General features: G+C 42.5%; 1 protein-coding gene across 1 annotated transcript in view; it reads left to right on the top strand.

Moving 5' to 3' along the window:
* Positions 1 to 21,267, top strand: part of LOC126470777 (uncharacterized) — a 510,779-nt gene that overhangs the window by 309,787 nt on the left and 179,725 nt on the right. Inside the window, exon 4 of the mRNA XM_050098785.1 lies at positions 6,292 to 6,343. Coding sequence (XP_049954742.1) covers positions 6,292 to 6,343 — 52 coding nt within the window. The remainder of the gene's footprint in view (positions 1 to 6,291; positions 6,344 to 21,267) is intronic.

The raw sequence follows: 21,267 nt of genomic DNA, 5'->3' as shown, positions 1-21,267 counted from the left end.
GGTCGTGTACTCACGTTCGTTGGACGGCTTTCAGCTAATTTTATACACCGAATTCACATGATTTTCGCACGTCGTTCATAATCCAAAACACTACGCCATCTTGTATTTCTCGTGTGTCGCGAGAAATGTATGGCATGTTGCGAGAAGGTTATGAAAATTGTAGCGGAGGTTCTGGCGACTTCCTTATTTATGTTTCTATGTGTGATGGGGGAGCGGTTCTTTTGCGTGTGTGTGCTTTCTGTTCTGTGTCCGGGGTCAGTACTCTCAGAGCGGTAAAGTTTGTGTTGTTGCAAAGTGTCGTGTTTTCGTTTATTACCTTTTTCCTCCCACTATAGTCTTTTGTATGTAATAACTTTCTTCTGTTGTTAGTTATCGGTATAAACTATTGCTGTGTTTCAGAGTGTGTGGACCAATTTCGATTTTAGTGGGGTTGTGGTTTTTGTTCATTAGGTGTTCTGCGAAAGTGGAATGCGTGCTGTCACTCTTTAGAGCTCTCATGTGCTCTGTGTACCACGTTCGGGAATTCCTGCTTGTCTGTCCTATGTATTGGGCCTGACAGGAGTTACATGTGAGTTTATATATTCCAGAACTGCTGAATTTGTCTGAGGTTATGTTGTCTGGTCTTAGCCTTTCTAGAACTGCGTTGTTTGTTCTGAATGTCATTGGGATCCCTTGCTTTTTCAATATGTTTCCAATTCTATATGATATTTTATTATTGTATGTTAGTGTGTGCCATCTGTTTCTTTTTCTTGGTGTGGTGTGGTCTGCGTCTGGGTTTTCGGATCCTTCCGTTGTGCTCTTGAGTGGATGGCCACTATTTTTATGTTTCATTTTTACTTTGATGTTGAGCTTGTCTATGATGTCTGTTTTGTAGTTGTTTTCAACATCAGTTTGTTTGATTAGATTTAGTTACTGTGTATAGTTTTCTACTTTAAGAGCTGTTAATCCTGTGGAGCTTGCGTATGAGACTGGCATATTTATGCACTATCGGGTGATTGGCTGAACTATGGATAACACTGCTTGTGGCTGAACTATGTATAACACTGCTTGTGGATGTTGGTTTTCGGTAGATGGAAAATTCACGTTGGTGGCTGTTTCTTGTAATTTGTCCAATGGAACATAAAACGTGATTCATCTGAAAAGGCCACCTAACGCCTCTTAGTGGACATCCAGGTTTGGTATTGGCGAGCAAATTCCAGCCTTCGTCGCCAACAAACAGCTGCCAGCACGTGTGCATGAACTAGGATCTGTTGCGGAGGTTCATACGCAACAACGTTCGCTGAACGGTGGTTGAGGAGACATTGTTGGTAGCCCCTCGGTTCATCTGTGCGGTCAGTTGCTCAACAATGCACGTCTGTTCGCCGTACACGTCTTTACAGTCGTAGTTAGCCTCTGTCATCTATGGTCCATGGTGCATCATACTTACCTCGGTACCGGATTAGGATAGCGGCATTTTACCATGCACAGTATGCTTCAACCACGGAGGCACACGAACAGTTTACAGACTTAGCCATTTCTGAAATGGTTCCACTTTTGGCCCCAAATCTACTGATAATGCCCTTTTGAACGTCAGATAAATCGCTCTGTTTCTGCATTACGATAACGACTGCTTTTTTTTTTTTTCGCGTCTCCCCAACACGCTTTATATACGATCCACTGCTAGTGTTGCCACCTTTCGTCTCTGAGTGGTTAATGCACGTTGACGAGTCGGTGGTCACATTAATGTGACCGGACTGTGTATTTTTACTCAGGACTGAATGCATACTTCCACGATACCGCTGAGAAAACAGTTACAGGCTACCTGTACTGTCGTGCCTCGAACCGCGGTGTCAGTGTGTACCCAGTATACCACTAATTGTGCTTTCGAGGCCTTCAGTTATGATTTTCGACGATCTATCGTACTCGTACGAAAAGAAGACAGCCCCCTTCTTAGTAGCTCGACGGAAACTGGCCACTGCCCATTGTTGTTGTTGTGGTCTTCAGTCCTGAGACTGGTTTGATGCAGCTCTCCATGCTAGTCTATCCTGTGCAAGCTTCTTCATCTCCCAGTACCTACTGCAACCTACATCCTTCTGAATCTGCTTAGTGTATTCATCTCTTGGTCTCCCTCTACGATTTTTACCCTCCACGCTGCCTCCAATACTAAATTAGTGATCCGTTGATGCCTCAGAACATGTCCTACCAACCGATCCCTTCTTCTTGTCAAGTTGTGCTACAAACTTCTCTTCTTCCCAATCCTATTCAATACTTCCTCATTAGTCATGTGATCTATCCATCTAATCTTCAGCATTCTTCTGTAGCACCACATTTCGAAAGCTTCTATTCTCTTCTTATCCAAACTATTTATCGTCCATGTTTCACTTCCATACATGGCTACACTCCATACAAATACTTTCAGAAATGACTTCCTGACACTTAAATCTATACTCGATGTTAACAAATTTCTCTTCTTCAGAAACGCTTTCCTTGCCATTGCCAGTCTACATTTTATATCCTCTCTACTTCGACCATCATAAGTTATTTTGCTCCCCAAATAGCAAAACTCATTTACTACTTTAAGCGTCTCATTTCCTAATCTAATTCCCTCAGCATCCCCCGATTTAATTCGACTACATTCCATTATCCTCGTTTTGCTTTTGTTGATGTTCATCTTATATCCTCCTTTTAAGACACTGTCCATTCCGTTCAACTGTTCTTCCAAGTCCTTTGCTGTCTCTGACAGAATTACAATGTCATCGGCGAACCTCAAAGTTTTTATTTCTTCTCCATGGATTTTAATACCTACTCCGAATTTTTCTTTTGTTTCCTTTACTGCTTGCTCAATATACAGATTGAATAACATCGGGGAGAGGCTACAACCCTGTCTTACTCCCTTCCCAACCACTGCTTCCCTTTCATGTCCCTCGACTCTTATAACTGCCATCTTGTTTCTGTACAAATTGTAAGTAGCCTTTCGCTCCCTGTATTTTACCCCTGCCACCTTTAGAATTTGAAAGAGAGTATTCCAGTCAACATTGTCAAAAGCTTTCTCTAAGTCTACAAATGCTAGAATGGTAGGTTTGCCTTTCCTTAATCTTTCTTCTAAGATAAGTCGTAAGGTCAGTATTGCCTCACGTGTTCCAGTGTTTCTACGGAATCCAAACTGATCTTACCCGAGGTCGGCTTCTACTAGTTTTTCCATTCGTCTGTAAAGAATTCGTGTTAGTATTTTGCAGCTGTGGCTTATTAAACTGATTGTTCGGTAATTTTCACATCTGTCAACACCTGCTTTCTTTGGGATTGGAATTATTATATTCTTCTTGAAGTCTGAGGTTATTTTGCCTGTTTCATACATCTTGCTCACCAGATGGTAGATTTTTGACAGGACTGGCTCTCCCAAGGCCGTCAGTAGTTCCAATGGAGCACTAAAACGAGGAAACCAACGTGAATATACAGTCTTCGGCAGCGCACACGCTACGGATGTGTGGACATTACCCTTAGACTTCAAGGTCCCTAGACCTGCCACCGACACCACGGCTTTGGTATGTTTTAAGACGACATCTACACCTCTGACAGCCACTGGTTCACATACTGACAACCAACATTTGTTATTGCACGAATAATGATAGCATAGGTCTCAAGAAACTACATGCATGCATTACTGTATGCACCACAGCAAGACTTTCTCGACCCTGTATTATTTAAGTCTCTATTTTGTGTTCTCTGTCTATTTTGTAGAGGAAAGGCTATTGCTGCACTTCTCCTTTCATTTACGTTTCCTTATTCGAATGCAGTGTAATGAATTTCTTGTTGTTGATAAATAGGTGTGTAGCAGTCACCATGCCCGTAAGAGTATCTAAAAAATATGCCATAGCAAGTATGATAAGAGCAGAAATTTAGATTGGCTGGTGGCACCAGATATCATATACTCCACGTCACTAATAGATTGCTGGATCCTCTATTTTGTTATGTGTGAATGGAAATACAAGGTACAAAACTCATCGATGACTTTTACGATCACCACCAGCGTTACCTCATGTTTTCATTCAAACCAGCTGCCGCAGTTGTGTGTGTGTGTGTGTGTGTCTGTGTGTGTGTGTGTGTGTGTGTGTGTGTGTGTGTGGACCAAAAATTTTGAAGAAAGTGCTATAAGGGTCGCTATGTCCGACCAGTGATGTGCTGTACGTGAAACTACTGTAACAGCGTACTTAACTGTGTGATTTTATATCAGTGTAAAATATATAAAACAATGCATTTTAAAGACTACGGATTTGCGCTTTGTAATGGAAAACTAATAGAGGTATACCTTTCCAAGTGCAGGTCTTATATTAACCAAAATCAGAGCAACGTGCTTACTCTGCACTTGCTCTTTAGTACTTAATTTCTTTGTTCTACTTACACCGACCTCCAACCAGAAATTCTCTCGCAGATTTAGCTGAAAATGCTCCTGAATTAAACTGTGATATATCACTGGCAACACTTTCCTAACTCACTTACACAGCAAAATTTTTCATTTTATCCCAGAATATAATATTAAGGTTCAAATGGCTCTTCAAATGGCTCTGAGCACTATGGGACTCAACTGCTGAGGTCATTAGTCCCCTAGAACTTAGAACTAGTTAAACCTAACTAACCTAAGGACATCACACACATCCATGCCCGAGGCAGGATTCGAACCTGCGACCGTAGCGGTCTCGCGGTTCCAAACTGCAGCGCCAGAACCGCGCGGCCACTTCGGCCGGCAATATTAAGGTAACAAATTCGAAAATATTAGCACTACCGACAGAAAGTTTATTGATAGCTGAACACGTATCCTATTGTAAAATATTGTACTCTTCTTGCAAAGGCGTACTTGCGCAATAGAATGCACTTACTCATAACGTTCTCGCAGATACTACACAAGAAAATAAACTGGTTTTTGTAGACAACTAATTTCCATATGTAGTTTCAGATTTATGTTTAGACAGATATTATTCTCTGTGTTTCCGGAAATGAGTTGCAAATATTCGATTATATGTTAAATCACATCCATTTTGAGAAGCTTAATAATATCATAGGTTCCCGCATACACAGGCACACATACGTGCGTGCGTGCACGCATACAATGTTTTCTTATAAGCTACGGACGCATTACTTGAAAGTTTATTCTTACGTGACTTGAGACGAAACAGACACGTATCAACAGTTAAACTCCGTAAAATCAATTACATACTTCATTACAACAAATGGACACCATCTGCATGTCTTCGGAGATTAAGGTAAGTTGGTTTTTACATTTGGGAGCTGCCAAACTGTCGCCAAATGTTCAGCAACTCGTTAATAAGATGAAGTATCGGCTTTCCTCATGATAATAAGTAAGATTACAGATCCGAAGAAGGAAGTTTGGAATGTAACAATGAGAATAGAAGTTTGACGGTCTCAAATGCCCAGGAGATCGACATCGACATGACGTAGAAGTATCAACTAAAAATAAGGAGAATGAGTATACGCTGCCTGTTTTGATTGATCACGATTAATCAACACAGTGAATATTCAGCCAAGACACATTTCGTGTCAAGTCAAACATTCCGTTATGTATTCTCCTGGGGATACTGGTGTCATTGCGCGTTGGAAGAGCCTCTAGAAATTTCGGAAGAAATGGAATGACGTTGGTGACAAGTTCAAACTTTGAAGAAAAGAGATCTGAGAGAAGTACTTGGATGGCTCAACTGGAGGACCAGCAAACTCGAATAAAAAATGTATTGGAACATCGGTTCGGGAAACAAGTTTTGTTTAGCGAAAATTACCAACGCATCAAGAAGAAAAGAGTTTCGTTGTCATCAGGAATTGTTCTTGAGCAAACACGCCACCTTCTACACATACTGAATTTTGTGTTCCTCAGTAATTTTCTATGTGCACCTCCGATTTCGTGCCATTATTCGTTTATTTAACTTGATTGTTCAGTTCTTTAATTCACCAAACGTAAAAAAAAAAAAAAAAATTGGAAATTTGTGGTAACTGCTGTCATCGGTCGCTAAGCTTACACACAACTTTATCTAACTTTAACTAACTTACGCTACGGACAACACATACACCCATGCCCGAGGGAGGACTCGAACCTCTGACGGGAGGAGCCGTGCGAACCGTGACAGGACGCCCTATACCACGCGGCTACCCCGCGCGGCCCAAATGTAAGAGCACAAGCGTTCAGAAGATGTTTTGTGTTCGTATGAGACATGATAAAAACGACTGAGCTAATTAAATGTTAGTGTAGCTAGTATTTTATGGTAATTAACACTGAAAAGGAGCTAATGGATCTCTTATCATTTTCAGGCTCGCAGCGAACGTCAGCCATCGTTGAACGCTGCGGTTTTGTCTAATCTTGGTAAGTAAATCTGTATGATTTAATACCTGCTTTTCCATATCCATTCTTTCAACCATTGTTGTAGCAGATCACTGTTTCCCATCTCTGCAACTGAACCATCATATTTGGAACGGTGAGGGTCATCAAGCAGTCCATAATTTTGCGAACTACTATGATAACAGCATATAGAAAACTCTCATTGTCTTTGCTTCTAGCGACACTAAATCTATATGTATTCTCCTTTTTCTTAATCGAACTATCTTTACTGCAGGAGTTCGCTGCACCATTAGTCAAAGCTTTTTATTTAGGGGTGTGGGAATACAGTTTCTGATAAAGTAGCAGCTACCTCTTTGAACAGCTGTATGCTTCGCTACGTTTGGTCATTGACCCTACTTCCGATATCGTGTTCAATTATGCACTCTACCCACTATGGACTAATGATCACATTAGTTATTCCGCCTGACCCACGTGTTAGTCGAGGCAGTCGTCTTCGCTGTCCCCACATAACCTGTCATCAAGAGGATGCTCCGACTAAAGTATAACGAGGAATTCAAATTAAAACGAGACGGATGGGAAAAAAGTTTGAAAACTGCTTATTATTATTTCAAAAATAATCGCAATAACTGTTAATGCATTTATCCCACTGCGAGACAAGACGGTCAGTGCCTCCAAGGAATAAAAGACTGCGGCTGCCTATGCAACACTGACTGAATCCAGGCTTGCCTTTTCTTCCGAAACAGATCGATGGCCACGAATTTCTTTCTCCAGGGATCCAGAAATATGGAAATCGCATGGAGAGAGATCTAGAAACAATGATAGCAACACACCATTTACGTATCAAAGGCTTTCAGATAATACAGCCCACACACAACTTCACTCGAACAGAAAATATAAAGGGGAATTTTCTGGTTTTAGCGTCCCCTCGTGGACGAGATCATTACATACGGAGCATATGCTCGGATTGAGGAATAAAATCAGCTGTGTGCATTTCGAAGGAATCATTCCGGTATTTGCCTTAAGCGATTTAGGGAAGTCACCAAAAAACTGAATCTGGATAGCAGGACCGAGATTTGAACCGCTGTCCAGAATACGAGTCAACTGGTTTACCTCTGCGCCACCTCGCTCGTAAAAAAAAGTGCCTGCTGTTAATTGCTGTCACTGATCCACTGCTGGCCCAAACATCAACAAATAATTTTACCACAACAACAGCTCTTATCGTGTGTCAAAAAAAAAGTTCAAATGTGTGTGAAAACTTATGGGGCTTAACTGCTAAGGTCATCATACCCTAAGCTTACGGCCGGCCGGGGTGGCCGAGCGCTTCTAGGCGCTTCAGTCTGGAGCCGTGCGACCGCTACGGTCGCAGGTTCGAATCCTGCCTCGGGCATGGATGTGTGTGATGTCCTTAGGTTAATTAGGTTTAAGTAGTTCTAAGTTCTAGGGGACTGATGACCTCAAATGTTGAGTCCCATAGTGCTCAGAGCCATTTGAACCATTTGAACTTAAGCTTACACACTACTTAACCTAAATTATCCTAAGGACAAACACACACACCCATGCCCGAGGGAGGACTCGAACCTCCGCCGGGACCAGCCGCACAGTCCATGATTGCAGCGCCTTAGACCACTCGTATCGTTTGTAGTAATTACATCTGATTTTTCCCTGGTGTATCAATTAGGTTTTATGTCAAGAATACGGAATAGAATTCTTTGTGAGAAATTCATGTTTAGTACTTTAAATGTTCCGTCGGTAGAAAGAAAGGGGCAATGGTAGCCTAGCGGGTACAGGACTTGACTCTGACCTCGAAGGCACCGTGCTCAACCCTACGTGGGGGCGGCAATTTTTCCTCCAGGGCGGCTCCAGGTCCACTTAGTGTGCCATAAAAATGATTACGGGGGATGTTTCCCGGGGTTAAAAGGTGGCCAAGGCCAGGGTCTCCCACCCTTCCCCTCCTATTACTGCGGCGGACTCTTCAATTGCAGTCATGCCAATAGTCCGCTCATGAGTCTCGCGCCACAGACTTTATCGTACCAGAAAAAGCCTAAAGACATTTGCAAGATGTCTAAATCTACATCTACATGACTACCCTGCAATTCACATTTAAGTGCTTGGCAGAGGGTTCATCGAACCACAATCATATTATCTCTCTACCATTCCACTCCCGAACTACGCGCGGGAAAAACGAACACCTAAACCTTTCTGTTCGAGCTCTGATTTCTCTTATTTTATTTTGATGATCATTCCTACCTATCTAGGTTGGGCTCAACAAAATATTTTCGCATTCGGAAGAGAAAGTTGGTGACTGAAATTTCGTAAATAGATCTCTCCGCGACGAAAAACGTCTTTGCTTTAATGACTTCCATCCCAACTCGCGTATCATATCTGCCACACTCTCTCCCCTATTACGTGATAATACAAAACGAGCTGCTCTTTTTTACACCCTTTCGATGTCCTCCGTCAATCCCACCTGGTAAGGATCCCACACCGCGCAGCAATAAGCAATATTCTAACAGAGGACGAACGAGTGTAGAGTAAGCTGTCTCTTTAGTGGACTTGTTGCATCTTCTAAGTGTCCTGCCAATGAAACGCAACCTTTGGCTCGCCTTCCCCACAATATTATCTATGTGGTCTTTCCAATTGAAGTTGTTCGTAATTTTAACACCCAGGTACTTAGTTGAATTGACAGCCTTGAGAATTCTGCTATTTATCGAGTAATCGAATTCGAACGGATTTCTTTTGGAACTCATGTGGATCACCTCACACTTTTCGTTATTTAGCGTCAACTGCCACCTGCCACACCATACAGCAATGTCGTAGGTAACTTGGTTCTATAGTGATTAACTTCCGCCGGCCGAAGTGGCCGTGCGGTTCTAGGCGCTGCAGTCTGGAACCGCGAGGCCGCTGCGGTCGCAGGTTCGAATCCTGCCTCGGGCATGGATGTGTCTGATGTCCTTATGTTAGTTAGGTTTAACTAGTTCTAAGTTCTAGGGGACTAATGACCTCAGAAGTTGAGTCCCGTAGTGCTCAGAGCCATTTGAACCAATTTTGATTAACTTCCTTGTGTTACTATACTCCACTCTGTCAGTTCCTAGAAGTAACAATTTTTAGATGTGTTTTTTTTATTATTATTATTATTATTATTATTAATGGCTTTCGGGAGGTGCCCATTCAGTCAGCTCAACAGTGGAATGTTAATTATGACAATACGAAAGTAAGGACGACACAATAGCCAAGGCCAAGCGGAGAAAATCTCCGACCCGGTCGGGAATCGAACCCAGGCCCCTTAGCTTGGCAATCCGCCGCGTTGACCGAGCAGTCAACGAGGTGGAATTTTTGAGAAGTAGACATGACAATGCGCCTCGGAGCAGTTGTGTCGTACACGGATTGATAGAGGGACTGCGAGGCCCTCATCGCTCTCGTGTTATCGACGTGTCGCAAGAGAACCTCGGACTCTCGGCTTCCAGCCTCAGTTATCGCTTGCCAATTCCAACGGTCCAGCAGCGTGCCTGCGTGCCAGCCCACACCAGCGCGCCGAGGTTTTTGGCTGCCAGCAACGGAGTCCGACCCGCGGTAACGGTACACGCTTCTGGCCACTGCGCAGCCGGTCTCCCATCTTCCTGCAGCTGCTGTAACAATTACTATTTACCAACTCATTTTTGTAACTGCTGCGCACCCGATCAGAGATCATAGAATCTAAAACATGAGGCCTGCTGACAGAGGCCTCCGGTGGTTCACATGCAATAGATCAGACTTGCATCTAAGAGGATAACATGACAGACTCGAAACGTCAGTAATCGTAACAGTGAAAATGAGGGTAATCTGCCGAATGACAGCCCCATGTTACTGACGTCGAATTTTGGAGTATAAACTGTGTTCTAACATAATGGATTACACCGAAGAAGACGATCTATTGACATACTGTCAGAACGGGTTCAGAAAATATTGTGCTTGTGAAACGCAATTAGCTCTTTATTCTCACGAAGTAATAAGCGCCATCGACAGGGGATCTCAAATTGATTCCATATTTCTAGATCTTCAGAAGTCTTTTGATGGCATTCCTCACAAGAGGCTTCAAATCAGACTGCGTGCCTCTGTAGCATCTTCTCAGCTGTGCTCCTGGATTGATGATTTTCTGTCAGAAAGTTCATAGTTTGTAGTAAATAAAGCGAAGTTCTCTGGTAAAACAGAAATGATATCTGGCGTTCCCCGAGACATTCTTAAAGGCCCTCTGCTGTTTATAATTTATATAAACGATTTAGGAGACAATATGAACAGCCGATTTCGGATGATGCAGTCATTTAAGTCATCACAAGATCAAAACCAATCACAAAATTATTTACACAATATATCTGTATAGTACGAAATGTGGAAATTGACTCTAAATAATAAAAAGTGTGAGGACATCCCATGGGTATTAAAAGAAATCCACTGTATTTCGATTACACGATAGATCACACAAATCTAAAGGCTGTCAGTTCAACAAAATTCGTAGGGATTATAATTACGAACAACTTAAACTGGATCGATCACGTAGAAAATGTTATGGCTTAGGCGAACCAAAGACTGCATTTTGTTGGCGGGACACTTGGAAGATGCAACAGATCTGTTAAATAGACTGCGTACACTACGTTATTCCGTCCTCTTCTGGAATTTTGCTGCGTGGTATGGGATTCTTACCAGGATTGATGTAGGACGTCGAAAAAGTTCAAACAAAAGTAGCTCGTTTCAGATTATCGTGAAATAGGGGAGAGAGTGTAACGGATATGATATGCGTGTTGGGGTGGCAATCGTCAGAACAAAGGCGTTTTTCACTGCGGCGAGATATTTTCACAAAATTTCAGTCTGTAACTTTCTCTCTCGAATTCGAAAGTATTTTGCTGACGCCCACCTACATAGAGAAAAATAAAAATAAAATAAAAGCTCGCACCGGAAGATTAAGTGTCCCTTTTTCCCACGGGCTGTTTGAGTGGGACGGTACGTAAATAATCTGAAAGTGGCTCAATGTATGCTCAGCCAGGCAGGTAAGTGTGAATGGCAAACCAGTAATGCAGTAGATGTAGATACTGCAGTCCTTGAAATTTCGTGTCTTTCGTAGATTTACAAAGAAAGTTGAAGACAGTGTCCTTGACTTTTCGAATTACTAAAGGACACCTGTTCATTTCAACGTCCACTGGATGTTTTGTAATCAGCGGGTACTACGAGACAGTATTTTATCATCATTATAAATCATTGGCAGTTTACTTTCACGTACATTCTAGATATTCGGATGGCTCTTTCACGACACTAATAGTAGTCACAGCCGTGTGACAGCGAAAGAAGAATTCCTGTTGGTAGCAGAGTCAAAAGTCAAAGTAGTATCATACTCAGGGAATGAGCGTAGGAGCGCACATGCAGGAATCCTGCATCGCCGTTCTAGGCAAGGTCAGAGTGGAGGTGGTTTGCTATTGTCTTCCTACGACCTGTTATGAAATGTAAAGTTTGTATCTCTGTGTGTGTATGGCTGTGATGAGTGTTTGTACAGTGTAGTGGTCGGGTTGTGTTGTTTGGATGAAGAGAAGGGAGAGGGCCAAACCCGCTGCCGACACGAAACCTATTCCTCTCGAATAGCAGCAAGGGGGTCGCTGACCTTAACGTCACCATACGATGGACGGATCGCTATCAACAGTGCCACTCGCCCTTACTTCGTGTTACACTGCAAAGAGCTTTGGAATTCAATCCAGGACATTGGTGCAGAAGCTAGTGAACAGGAACTTTACGCCAACGCCGTGTAGGGAAGCAGCCTACTCACGCTGTAGTAACTTCACATCAGTCTTTCCATTGTGTGCCAGCCAGTCCGCTGCAACTAGCTCTGACGTCATAAATGTTGCGCAATATTTTAAAAATCAAGCAAATAACCTAAAACATTTCTAGCACGTCAGGAGTAATACTAAATTAATGTGTGTTGAATATCAGTTCGATAACTTTAGCCATTTTCGAAATTTGGATGTTTTTCTGTAAAAATCATTGGCGCAACAGAAAAGAGCTAGAGAGTTAAAAATTTATAATTATATTCATTTTTCATAATTATTTAATAAAAACAGTACTTTGGATTTCACAAATTAAGATTTTAGTGGAAATTCATAATTTTCTGGATTTTGTCTTAAAAATTAAGGAAGCAAGATAGATTAAGTAGGCTAATAAATAAGGCTCGGATGTTTATATTTAAGTAGAATGGAGATCCGCTATCACCATAAGGATGTGAGAAGTTTCATTTGAATACCTATAAAACTATAGCGATAGCGTATCTCCAAAGGGCCAGTTCAGAGCTCATCTACTGCGTGCAGTGTAATTAAATTAATTCTCTCGCCCAAAAATTTAACTTAGCCACGTCAAATTTTTATTATAATTACTTACCTGTGTGCTGAATGCACATTTAAATTGAGAGCTTCATCGGCCATCAGCAAAAGAAGCTATGATTTATTCGGTAACTTAATGTGGTGCATTACTAGCCCAGCGGCTAGTCGGGAGAGCCGATTTGATCAGGCGTTCCCTTAGCCGTTCGCACCGCGGCTTTATATATAAGACGCTGAATAACACGCCATCTGTGTCGGGAGTCGCGTCGCGTCGGTATCATTGCTACAAACAGCCTCGGATGCCGTATTCAGTTACTCGAGATACGCGTAACCATGAAATCATTATCGAGTGAAGTGTTAATTCTGGTATGACTTTAGTTATCGATCTTCAGTTTGCGTATTGTCGTATTTTCACGTGCCGCCGCGGGACAGACATTCTACCAATTATTTAACGTGGCGTTTGATGAAACTAATCATCAAATTATGGCGAGCATTCATTTAAATATTTAATTTGGACAGTTATAGTGGCATCAGCGCATTAGACTCTGAACTGCTCTGTTAGTTAGATTGTGTGGATTCTTTTGTTTTCATCTGTGACTTTCAGAATACAGAACGTTTTTTTTCACGACCGTTTTTGATAATAAATCCCGGACAATCTCCTAAATTCCTCAGAGCTATAAGCTGTAACTATAAGTGTATTCTCAGATGAAGTGGGCACTAGGAATTCTAACTACAGGCTTCACGTTTGCTAATCACTTTCTGGTTGCCAATATTGTAGTTAGAGAGCCAGTGTTGAGAACGGCGAAAGACAGCATAATTAACATTCTAAATAATAGGAACATTTAACAACAATAATTCCACCCGCCGCCGCACATATGGTTAATCGGCCGGGAAATGCAGTGTTTCTACATTCTACAAACATTTATACAATAGTAAATTTTTCTAACCGCCGCTCCACAGCCGCTCTTCCCCTCGCCGGTGAAATGCTGGTAGTGAAAATTTTGCACTATTAGGATTCGAACCAGCTTACCTTCGCGTCCAGCGGCACCGCACAACTGATCTCAGCTACGGAGACGGGTAACTAACAGTAGAGTATTCCAGTCAAAATGTATGCGCACCGCATAGGTACAAAAGAAATTGAACAGTACTGTATGCGGTCTTACTTCGTGAAACAAGGAACATTTCGTCATAATAATGATATTATTAATGCCGGCCGAAGTGGCCGTGCGGTTAAAGGCGCTGCAGTCTGGAACCGCAAGACCGCTACGGTCGCAGGTTCGAATCTTGCCTCGGGCATGGATGTTTGTGATGTCCTTAGATTAGTTAGGTTTAACTAGTTCTAAGTTCTAGGGGACTAATGACCTCAGCAGTTGAGTCCCATAGTGCTCAGAGCCATTTAAACCATTTTTGATGTTATTAATATTTATTAATTAATGAAATAAAGCCGTGTAAGCATCTCCAGTTTATCGTCTGGAACGAAGTCGTTTAAAAAGCCGTAGTCACGCGTATACTCAATAACCTATTAACACTTGCTACTCTGCCATTGAATTACATTCTTCGGCTTCCCATTTCCCACCGAACAGGGAAAGTACACTATGTTATCAAAACTATCCGGACACCCCCAGAAACACATATTTTACTTGTTAGGTGCATTGTGCTGTCACCTATTGCCAGGTACTCCCTATCAGCAACCGCAGTAGTCATTAGACATCGTGAGAGAGCAGAATGGGGCGCTCCGCAGAACTCACGGACTTCGGGCATGGTCAGGTGATTGGGTGTCACTTGTGTCATACGTCTGTGCGCGAGATTTCCATAATCCTAAACATCCCTAGGTCAACTGTTTCCGATGTGATAGTGAAGTGGAACCGTGAAAGAACACGTATAGCACAAAAGCGTACATACCGAATACAGTTGAAGGTCATAATGTGTAATAGGCAGTCATCTATCCAGCCCAGCACACAGGAATTCCAAACTGCAACAGGATCCTCTGCATGTACTGTGACAGTTAGGCGGGGGGTGAGAAAACTTGGATTTCATGGTCGAGCGGCTGCTCATAAGCCACACATCACGCCGGTAAATGACAAACGACGCCCGCTTGGTGTAAGGAGCGTAAACATTGGACGACTGAACAGTTGAAAAATGTTGTGTGGAGTGACGAATCACGGTACACAATGTGGCTATCCGATGGCAGGGTGTGGGTATGACGAATACCCGGTGAACGTCATCTGCCAGCGTGTGTAGTGTCAACAGTAAAATTCGGAGGCGGTGGTGTTATGGTGTGGTCGTGTGTTTCATGGAGAGTACTTTCACAGCACAGGCCTACATTGATGTTTTAAGCACCTTCTTGCTTCCTACTGTTGAAGAGCAATTCGGGGATGGCGATTGTATCTTTCAACACGATCGAGCACCTGTTCATAATGCACGACAGTAATATCCCTGTAATGGACTGGTCTGCACAGAGGCCTGACCTGAATCCTGTAGAACACCTTTGGGATGTTTTGAAACGCCAACTTCGTGCCAGGCCTCACCGACCGACATCGATACCTCTCCTCAGTGCAGCACTCCGTGAAGAATGGGCTGCCATTCCTCAAAAAACCTTACAGCACCTGATTCAACGTATGCCTGCGAGAATGGAAGCTGTCATCAAGGCTAAGGATGGGCCAACACCACACTGAATCCCAGCATTACCGATCGAGGGCCCCACGAACTTGTAAGTCATTTTCAGTCAGGCGTCCGGATGCTTTCGATCACATAGTGTAGTTTCTAAGATGCTCTCAGGTCATAGTCCCAGTAGTTATGGAGTGTACAGAAATGTCCAGTTCCATGTTGCAACAGCAGCAGCTGGGTGTAAATGCTCAGTTGTGATGCGACCTCGGTACGCCGTCACAAACGAAAGAAGACAGGAACTGAGAGTGGGGCAGGGAGTGAAAGTGAGAGAGCTCTGCTGGGGCAGTGGCCACAGCCGCAGCTGGTGCGCGTGTTTGTCGTGCGTATCGCCTGCCGACAAGAATTGGCCGCGATAACGGCTGATAGCGAGCTGCGCGACATCTCGCACTGACCGCTCTGCAATATTCTGCACGCTAATGGCCCAGGCGACAAAACTGTCGTCTCGCCAGTCACACGAAGGTAAAGGTTCACCATGCGAGAAATGATGTTGCTGTTGTGGTCTTCAGACCGTAGAATGACTCGATGCAACTCTCCAAACTAGTCGTTCCTCTGCAAGCATCTTCCTTTGTGCTTAACTGCTGCAACCTACATTCAATTCAGCTTGCTTACTGTAGTCAAGCCTTGGTCTCCTTCTTCAGTATTTACCATAGACACTTCTCTCCATTACCCAACTAACAATTCTTTAATGCCTCAGGAGGTGTTCCGTCAGCCACAACCGATCCCTTCTGTTAGTCAAGTTGTGCCATAAATTACTTTTTTCCCCGATTTCAGTTCATTAGTTCCTCGTTAGTTATTTAATCTGCTCATTTAATCTTCAGCATTCCTCCGTCGGAATTTCAGAAGTTTCAATTCTCTTCTTGCATGAACTGTTTATCGATTACACCGCCCTTCCGCACAAGCCTACTTTACAGATAAATACCTTCAGAAAAAACTTGCTAACGCCTTAAATTTGTGTTCTATGTTAGCAAATTGCCGTTTTTCAGAAGTGATTTTCTTGCGTCAGTCTTCATTTTATATCCTCTGTACTACGCCCATCGTCAATTATTTTGCTGCCCAAATAACAACATTTATCGAATGCTTTTAGTGACTCATTTCCAAACCTAATTTCCTAACCATCGCCTGATTTAATTCGACTACACTCCAGTACCTTTCTTTTACATTTTTTGATTTTCATCTCATAAACTTTCATCAATACACTATCCATTCCTTTCAGCTGCTCTTCCATATCCAATTCCGTCTCTGAAAGAATTGCATTGTCATAATCAAACCTCAAAGCTTTAATTTCTGCCACCTGAACTTTAGTTCCCTTTTCAAATGTTTGCTTGGTTTCCTTCAATGCTTGCTCAGTGTACAGACCGATTAACATGAAGGGTAGGCTACAACACTGTCTCAGTCCCTTCTCATATATGGCTTCCCTTTCATGCCGTTCAACTGTTATAACTGTAGTCTGGTCTCTGTAGAATTTATAGATAACCTTTCGCTTCTGGTAGTTTATATCTGCTGTCTCCAGAATTTGAAAGACAACATTGTCGAAGGCTTTCTCTAAGCTTATAAATGTTGCAAACACAGGTAAATGGAAAATATATGTAATGTGATCTACTGTAAACTAACGATTAGAATGAGATACTGAAGTAAAACTGCAAACGTCATATCTCCTAAAAAATAATTACGTACAAATTAATAGAAGTTAACGGGAGTAAAAGCTACATCTCAGCATTAGAAAAGCTTATCACTGCCAAACCATTGAACACGTGTGTGTGTGTGTGTGTGTGTGTGTGTGTGTGTGTCTGTCTGTCTCGTAGTGAATGGAACAAAGGTGGTGATGCACGAGCAGCTACAGAATAGCAGGAATATCCCGCAGGCGCAAACGCTCGAGAGAAATCGTGACATTCATAACGCCATAAAATATTTCATCTGCCACCGATGTGTGCTGTATAACCATTTATGAGACCACATGGTCATGCAATAGAGTGATTTGGGTAATCCATAAAGCACAGGAAACAAGGTGTCCAAACTAAGAGGGTATGGAAAAATATTACTTCTTGATACTGTTACGGATGCGGTTCTCGTTAAGAAATCACGTGTGGCAGACTATCGGCAGGAGAAAAAAACAAACATGCACAACTGAAAGCGCGTAAATGATGTTCCTTCTCCCTTCTGCTATTTTTTCGTATTTCAGATATAATCAGACAGAGACTTGCATGAAGTGGTTTCTGAGGACATTAATTCTCGCTTCATACAGAATAGCTAATCACTCGGAAACAGATCATTAGTTTTTGCTTGTCAACATTCAGTTATTTTACTTGACGTGAACAACATTTAAACACACTTTGGACCAGGGGTAACTTATTGTTCCGAATAATTTGTGGGAAATGTCATAGCATTTCTTTCTCATAACTGAGTGTGCATTAATTGAGAGTATTTTCTTTAATTGTTAACGTTTATATTGCTCTTACGGTCTTATTAAATGTGTAATTGTTCCTTTGGATTTATAGATCATCTGTTGCGCAACCCAAGTATTTCGATATGTATTTACGCAACACGCGTTTTAACCCTTAATCATAAAAACATCATCAATGGAGAATACTGTGGACTCTTACATTTGTAAGAGTGGCAACGTACCTACTATTCAGTTACAGCAATTTGCCTCTTTACTCTCCCAGAGCGTAACAAGTGATAACATATTTACTGTTCAGTTATAGTAACTTGCCTCTTTATTCTCCCACAGCGTAACTAAACTCAGGTGTACTTTTCCACCGCAAGGGATGTGACATCGATGTCGGCCACGCGCCGTGTATCGCATAGAAATAAACGTAACTGAAAGCAGCAGTATTCATTATTGTTAGTGATGGTTACAGACATACCGTTTATAATTGAGATATTTCCATACTGTATTCTAAACAAGCTGTGCTGGTGCGGGAGGTGTTACATTTCAACGGCGCTCACACAATCCTTCTAGTGAGATGGCTCAGACTTTAAGGAACTAGACTCACATTCGGAAATGGTGGATTTCATAATTCTGTCCAGCCATCTAGATTTAGGTGTTCCGTGGTTTCCGTAAATCATTAAACAGAATTTCAGGGTGGTTCCTTTGAAATGTCACAGCACGTTTCCTGTTCTGTCTTTGCCCAGCCAAAACCTGTGCTCTGTCTCCAATGACCTCGTCGTCGACGGATGTTAAACTCCACTATTCCTTTTTTTAAGAAGATACCACATAAAAATGCGTTTTGCTCGATATGTTCCCACTGGGCTAGGTCATATAAAGTCGTCACTAATGAAGTTGATATTTGCAAGCTGTTGAAGATTCCTCTGGCAAAAGTTTGTCTTGAGTCTGAGCGATTTGCTTCCTTTTAAATGATGTTGATTGGAACGAGGACTTGTAACCAAACGAGAAGACATAACCAGTGTTACGTTACTCAGCTTAACATTTATCTTACTCTTTTGCTTTAATTCATGTATCTTGAACTACAAAAGACTTACCGAATTAGCCAGTCATTTATCTACAAAATGTTTGAGGTAGCAAACTGATACTCAGTAGGAAAGATCTCGACGTACTATCTCGCCCAGTGACGGCTTGGCTGATAAGAACGAGAGAGTCTTCACTTCCCCTATCGAAGAACTAAATCCGGAATATGAGTGAGCATTGCGTCTGTATGATGAAAGAAGAGTACTTTTGCACTAACACTTGTCGTCTCCTGTACACTGCCCTGGCGCGGCGTGTACGGCAGGGAGCTGCCAGGGAAATCTTAAAACTGGGGGTCATGTGTGCGCAGAATTTTCGTAGAATCCCTCTGAGAACAAGTTGATGAGGCTGCAACAAAACCAACCGCAACGCGTCATGTGTGCTGCTTTTGGAGGAGGTAGCAAGGGCCCTGGATCTACGACCGGTTTCAACTTCTGCAATTAATTCCGGCCGCGCCGGCCGCGCCGGTCTAGCGGTTCTAGGCGCTCAGTCCGGAGCCGCGCGACTGCTATGGTCGCAGGTTCGAATCCTGCCTCGGGCATGGATGTGTGTGATGTCCTTAGGTTAGTTAGGTTTAAGTAGTTCTACGTTCTAGGGGACTGATGACCATAGATGTTAAGTCCCATAGTGCTCAGAGCCATTTGAACCATTTGAATTCCGGCCGTAACGACAAGGCAGGTAGTCAACGCGGCCAGTGGCGTGGCCCTCTTACACGCCGGAGTATCAACGCCCGCTTCTAATCGTCCAAACCTCCGTTCCTATTTCTTGCCTTCTCCCTAACTTTGGAGGTTTTATTCCCTGTCTGTCGTTAAGAACGTTACCGCATAATAAAAGAACGTTCAACAAATATTTAACGACTATCAGTTCGTTTGTAATCTGGTTTCGCCTAATATCCGAAAAATTGAATGGGATACATCTTTCAAAAAACAATTAAAGGCACCTGACGACTGTTAGCAGAGACATTCAGTGTTCAACAATCTTTCGTCTTCCAAAGTTCAAATGCAATTTCGCGGGGCTTGAGCTTATTTACCCAATTCGGCTACTCTCGTAGCTGCAGCCGAAACTGATAGAAACGACCTCCTCATACACATAGTGTTAAAGTCTTAAAAAGATGTTTATACCGGGAATTAAGTAAGCTCTACTGTTTATTTTACTTTTCCAAAATACTTTTTGATGCACTCAGTGCAACTCATTATCCTAGGCCGGTCTGTGTGGCCGTGCGGTTCTAGGAGCTTCAGTTTGGAACCGCGTGACCGCTACGGTCGCAGGTTCGAATCCTGCCTCGGGCATGGATGTGTGTTATGTCCTTAGGTTAGTTAGGTTTAAGTAGTCCTAAGTTCTAGGGGACTAATGACCTCAGATGTTGAGTCCCATAGTGCTCAGAGCCATTTGAACCATTTTAGCCAACTCATTATCTCTCGAAACCACTCATCAAGCCAGTTGTGTCTCATCTGTCTTTTAGTTACTGGAATCTCTAATGGCTCCCTGCAGAAAACAGTATGTGAAAAGATTTTGGCCGATGTGCTGTGCGTTTTGCTGATGGACAAACCAACAATTTGCTCCCAGTCTCGTATGGGTTGCTTGAACCGCCTTTGCAGCTTCACGTATGCGTTATTTCGCTTAACACTTTCCAACGACTAGGTTTTTTTTCACAAAGTCGAGCGCGTATTGTTTCAACAGTCTCCATCCGGTAAAGAAAACTGTCGCCATTGTCTTCTCCTTCTTTATTTATTTCTGTTCATGGCACCTCGGCCAGCTGTCAAACCAGCAGCTGACTTATATTGTTAATAGATATCCTTACTTATATTGTTGATTCATGATCCATCACTACACAGTACAATGTTACTCAAAATAATAGTGAGCTACAACTTTGTGATTAAATCACTTTTTCGAGCTGTCCCTTTCAGTGCATCGTCAGATATTCATTAATTAATATATAGGTAGAAAAAAATGTGTGGGAAATCTTATGGGACTTAGCTGCTAAGGTCATCAGTCCCTAAGCTTACACACTACTTAACCTAAATTATCCTAAGGACAAACACACACACCCATGCCCGAGGGAGGGATCGAACCTCCGCCGGGACCAGCCGCACAGTCCATGACTGCAGCACCCTAGACCGCTCGGCTTATCCCGCGCGGCAATATATAGGTCGACTGGCATACTGAAATGAAAGGCAATACAACCACTGTAAGATAACGAGTAGGTATACGTATTAACAGGTTATTTACTTCAAGATGTACCATTCATCGGACTGGCCAATATATACTTTCTTCTTGCATTATGAACTATGGACGCCTGTCCAACGCCTTAGAATATTATTCAGTTCCATTGAGGGATAGTATAACAATATATACGACACAGATTCCTTCATTGCTGGTTAACGAAAGGCTTAAATTTGGTAAGCTATTTGATTGCTTCTTTGACTTTCTTTACATTGATATACTGTATCTTATTCGGTATACATTGACACCTCCCACTACCTACT

Source organism: Schistocerca serialis, chromosome 3, assembly GCF_023864345.2.
Source record: "Schistocerca serialis cubense isolate TAMUIC-IGC-003099 chromosome 3, iqSchSeri2.2, whole genome shotgun sequence".
NCBI lineage: Eukaryota > Metazoa > Arthropoda > Insecta > Orthoptera > Acrididae > Schistocerca > Schistocerca serialis.
Note: the sequence above shows the minus strand (reverse complement) of the source record. Positions and strands in the feature narration are given on the sequence as shown.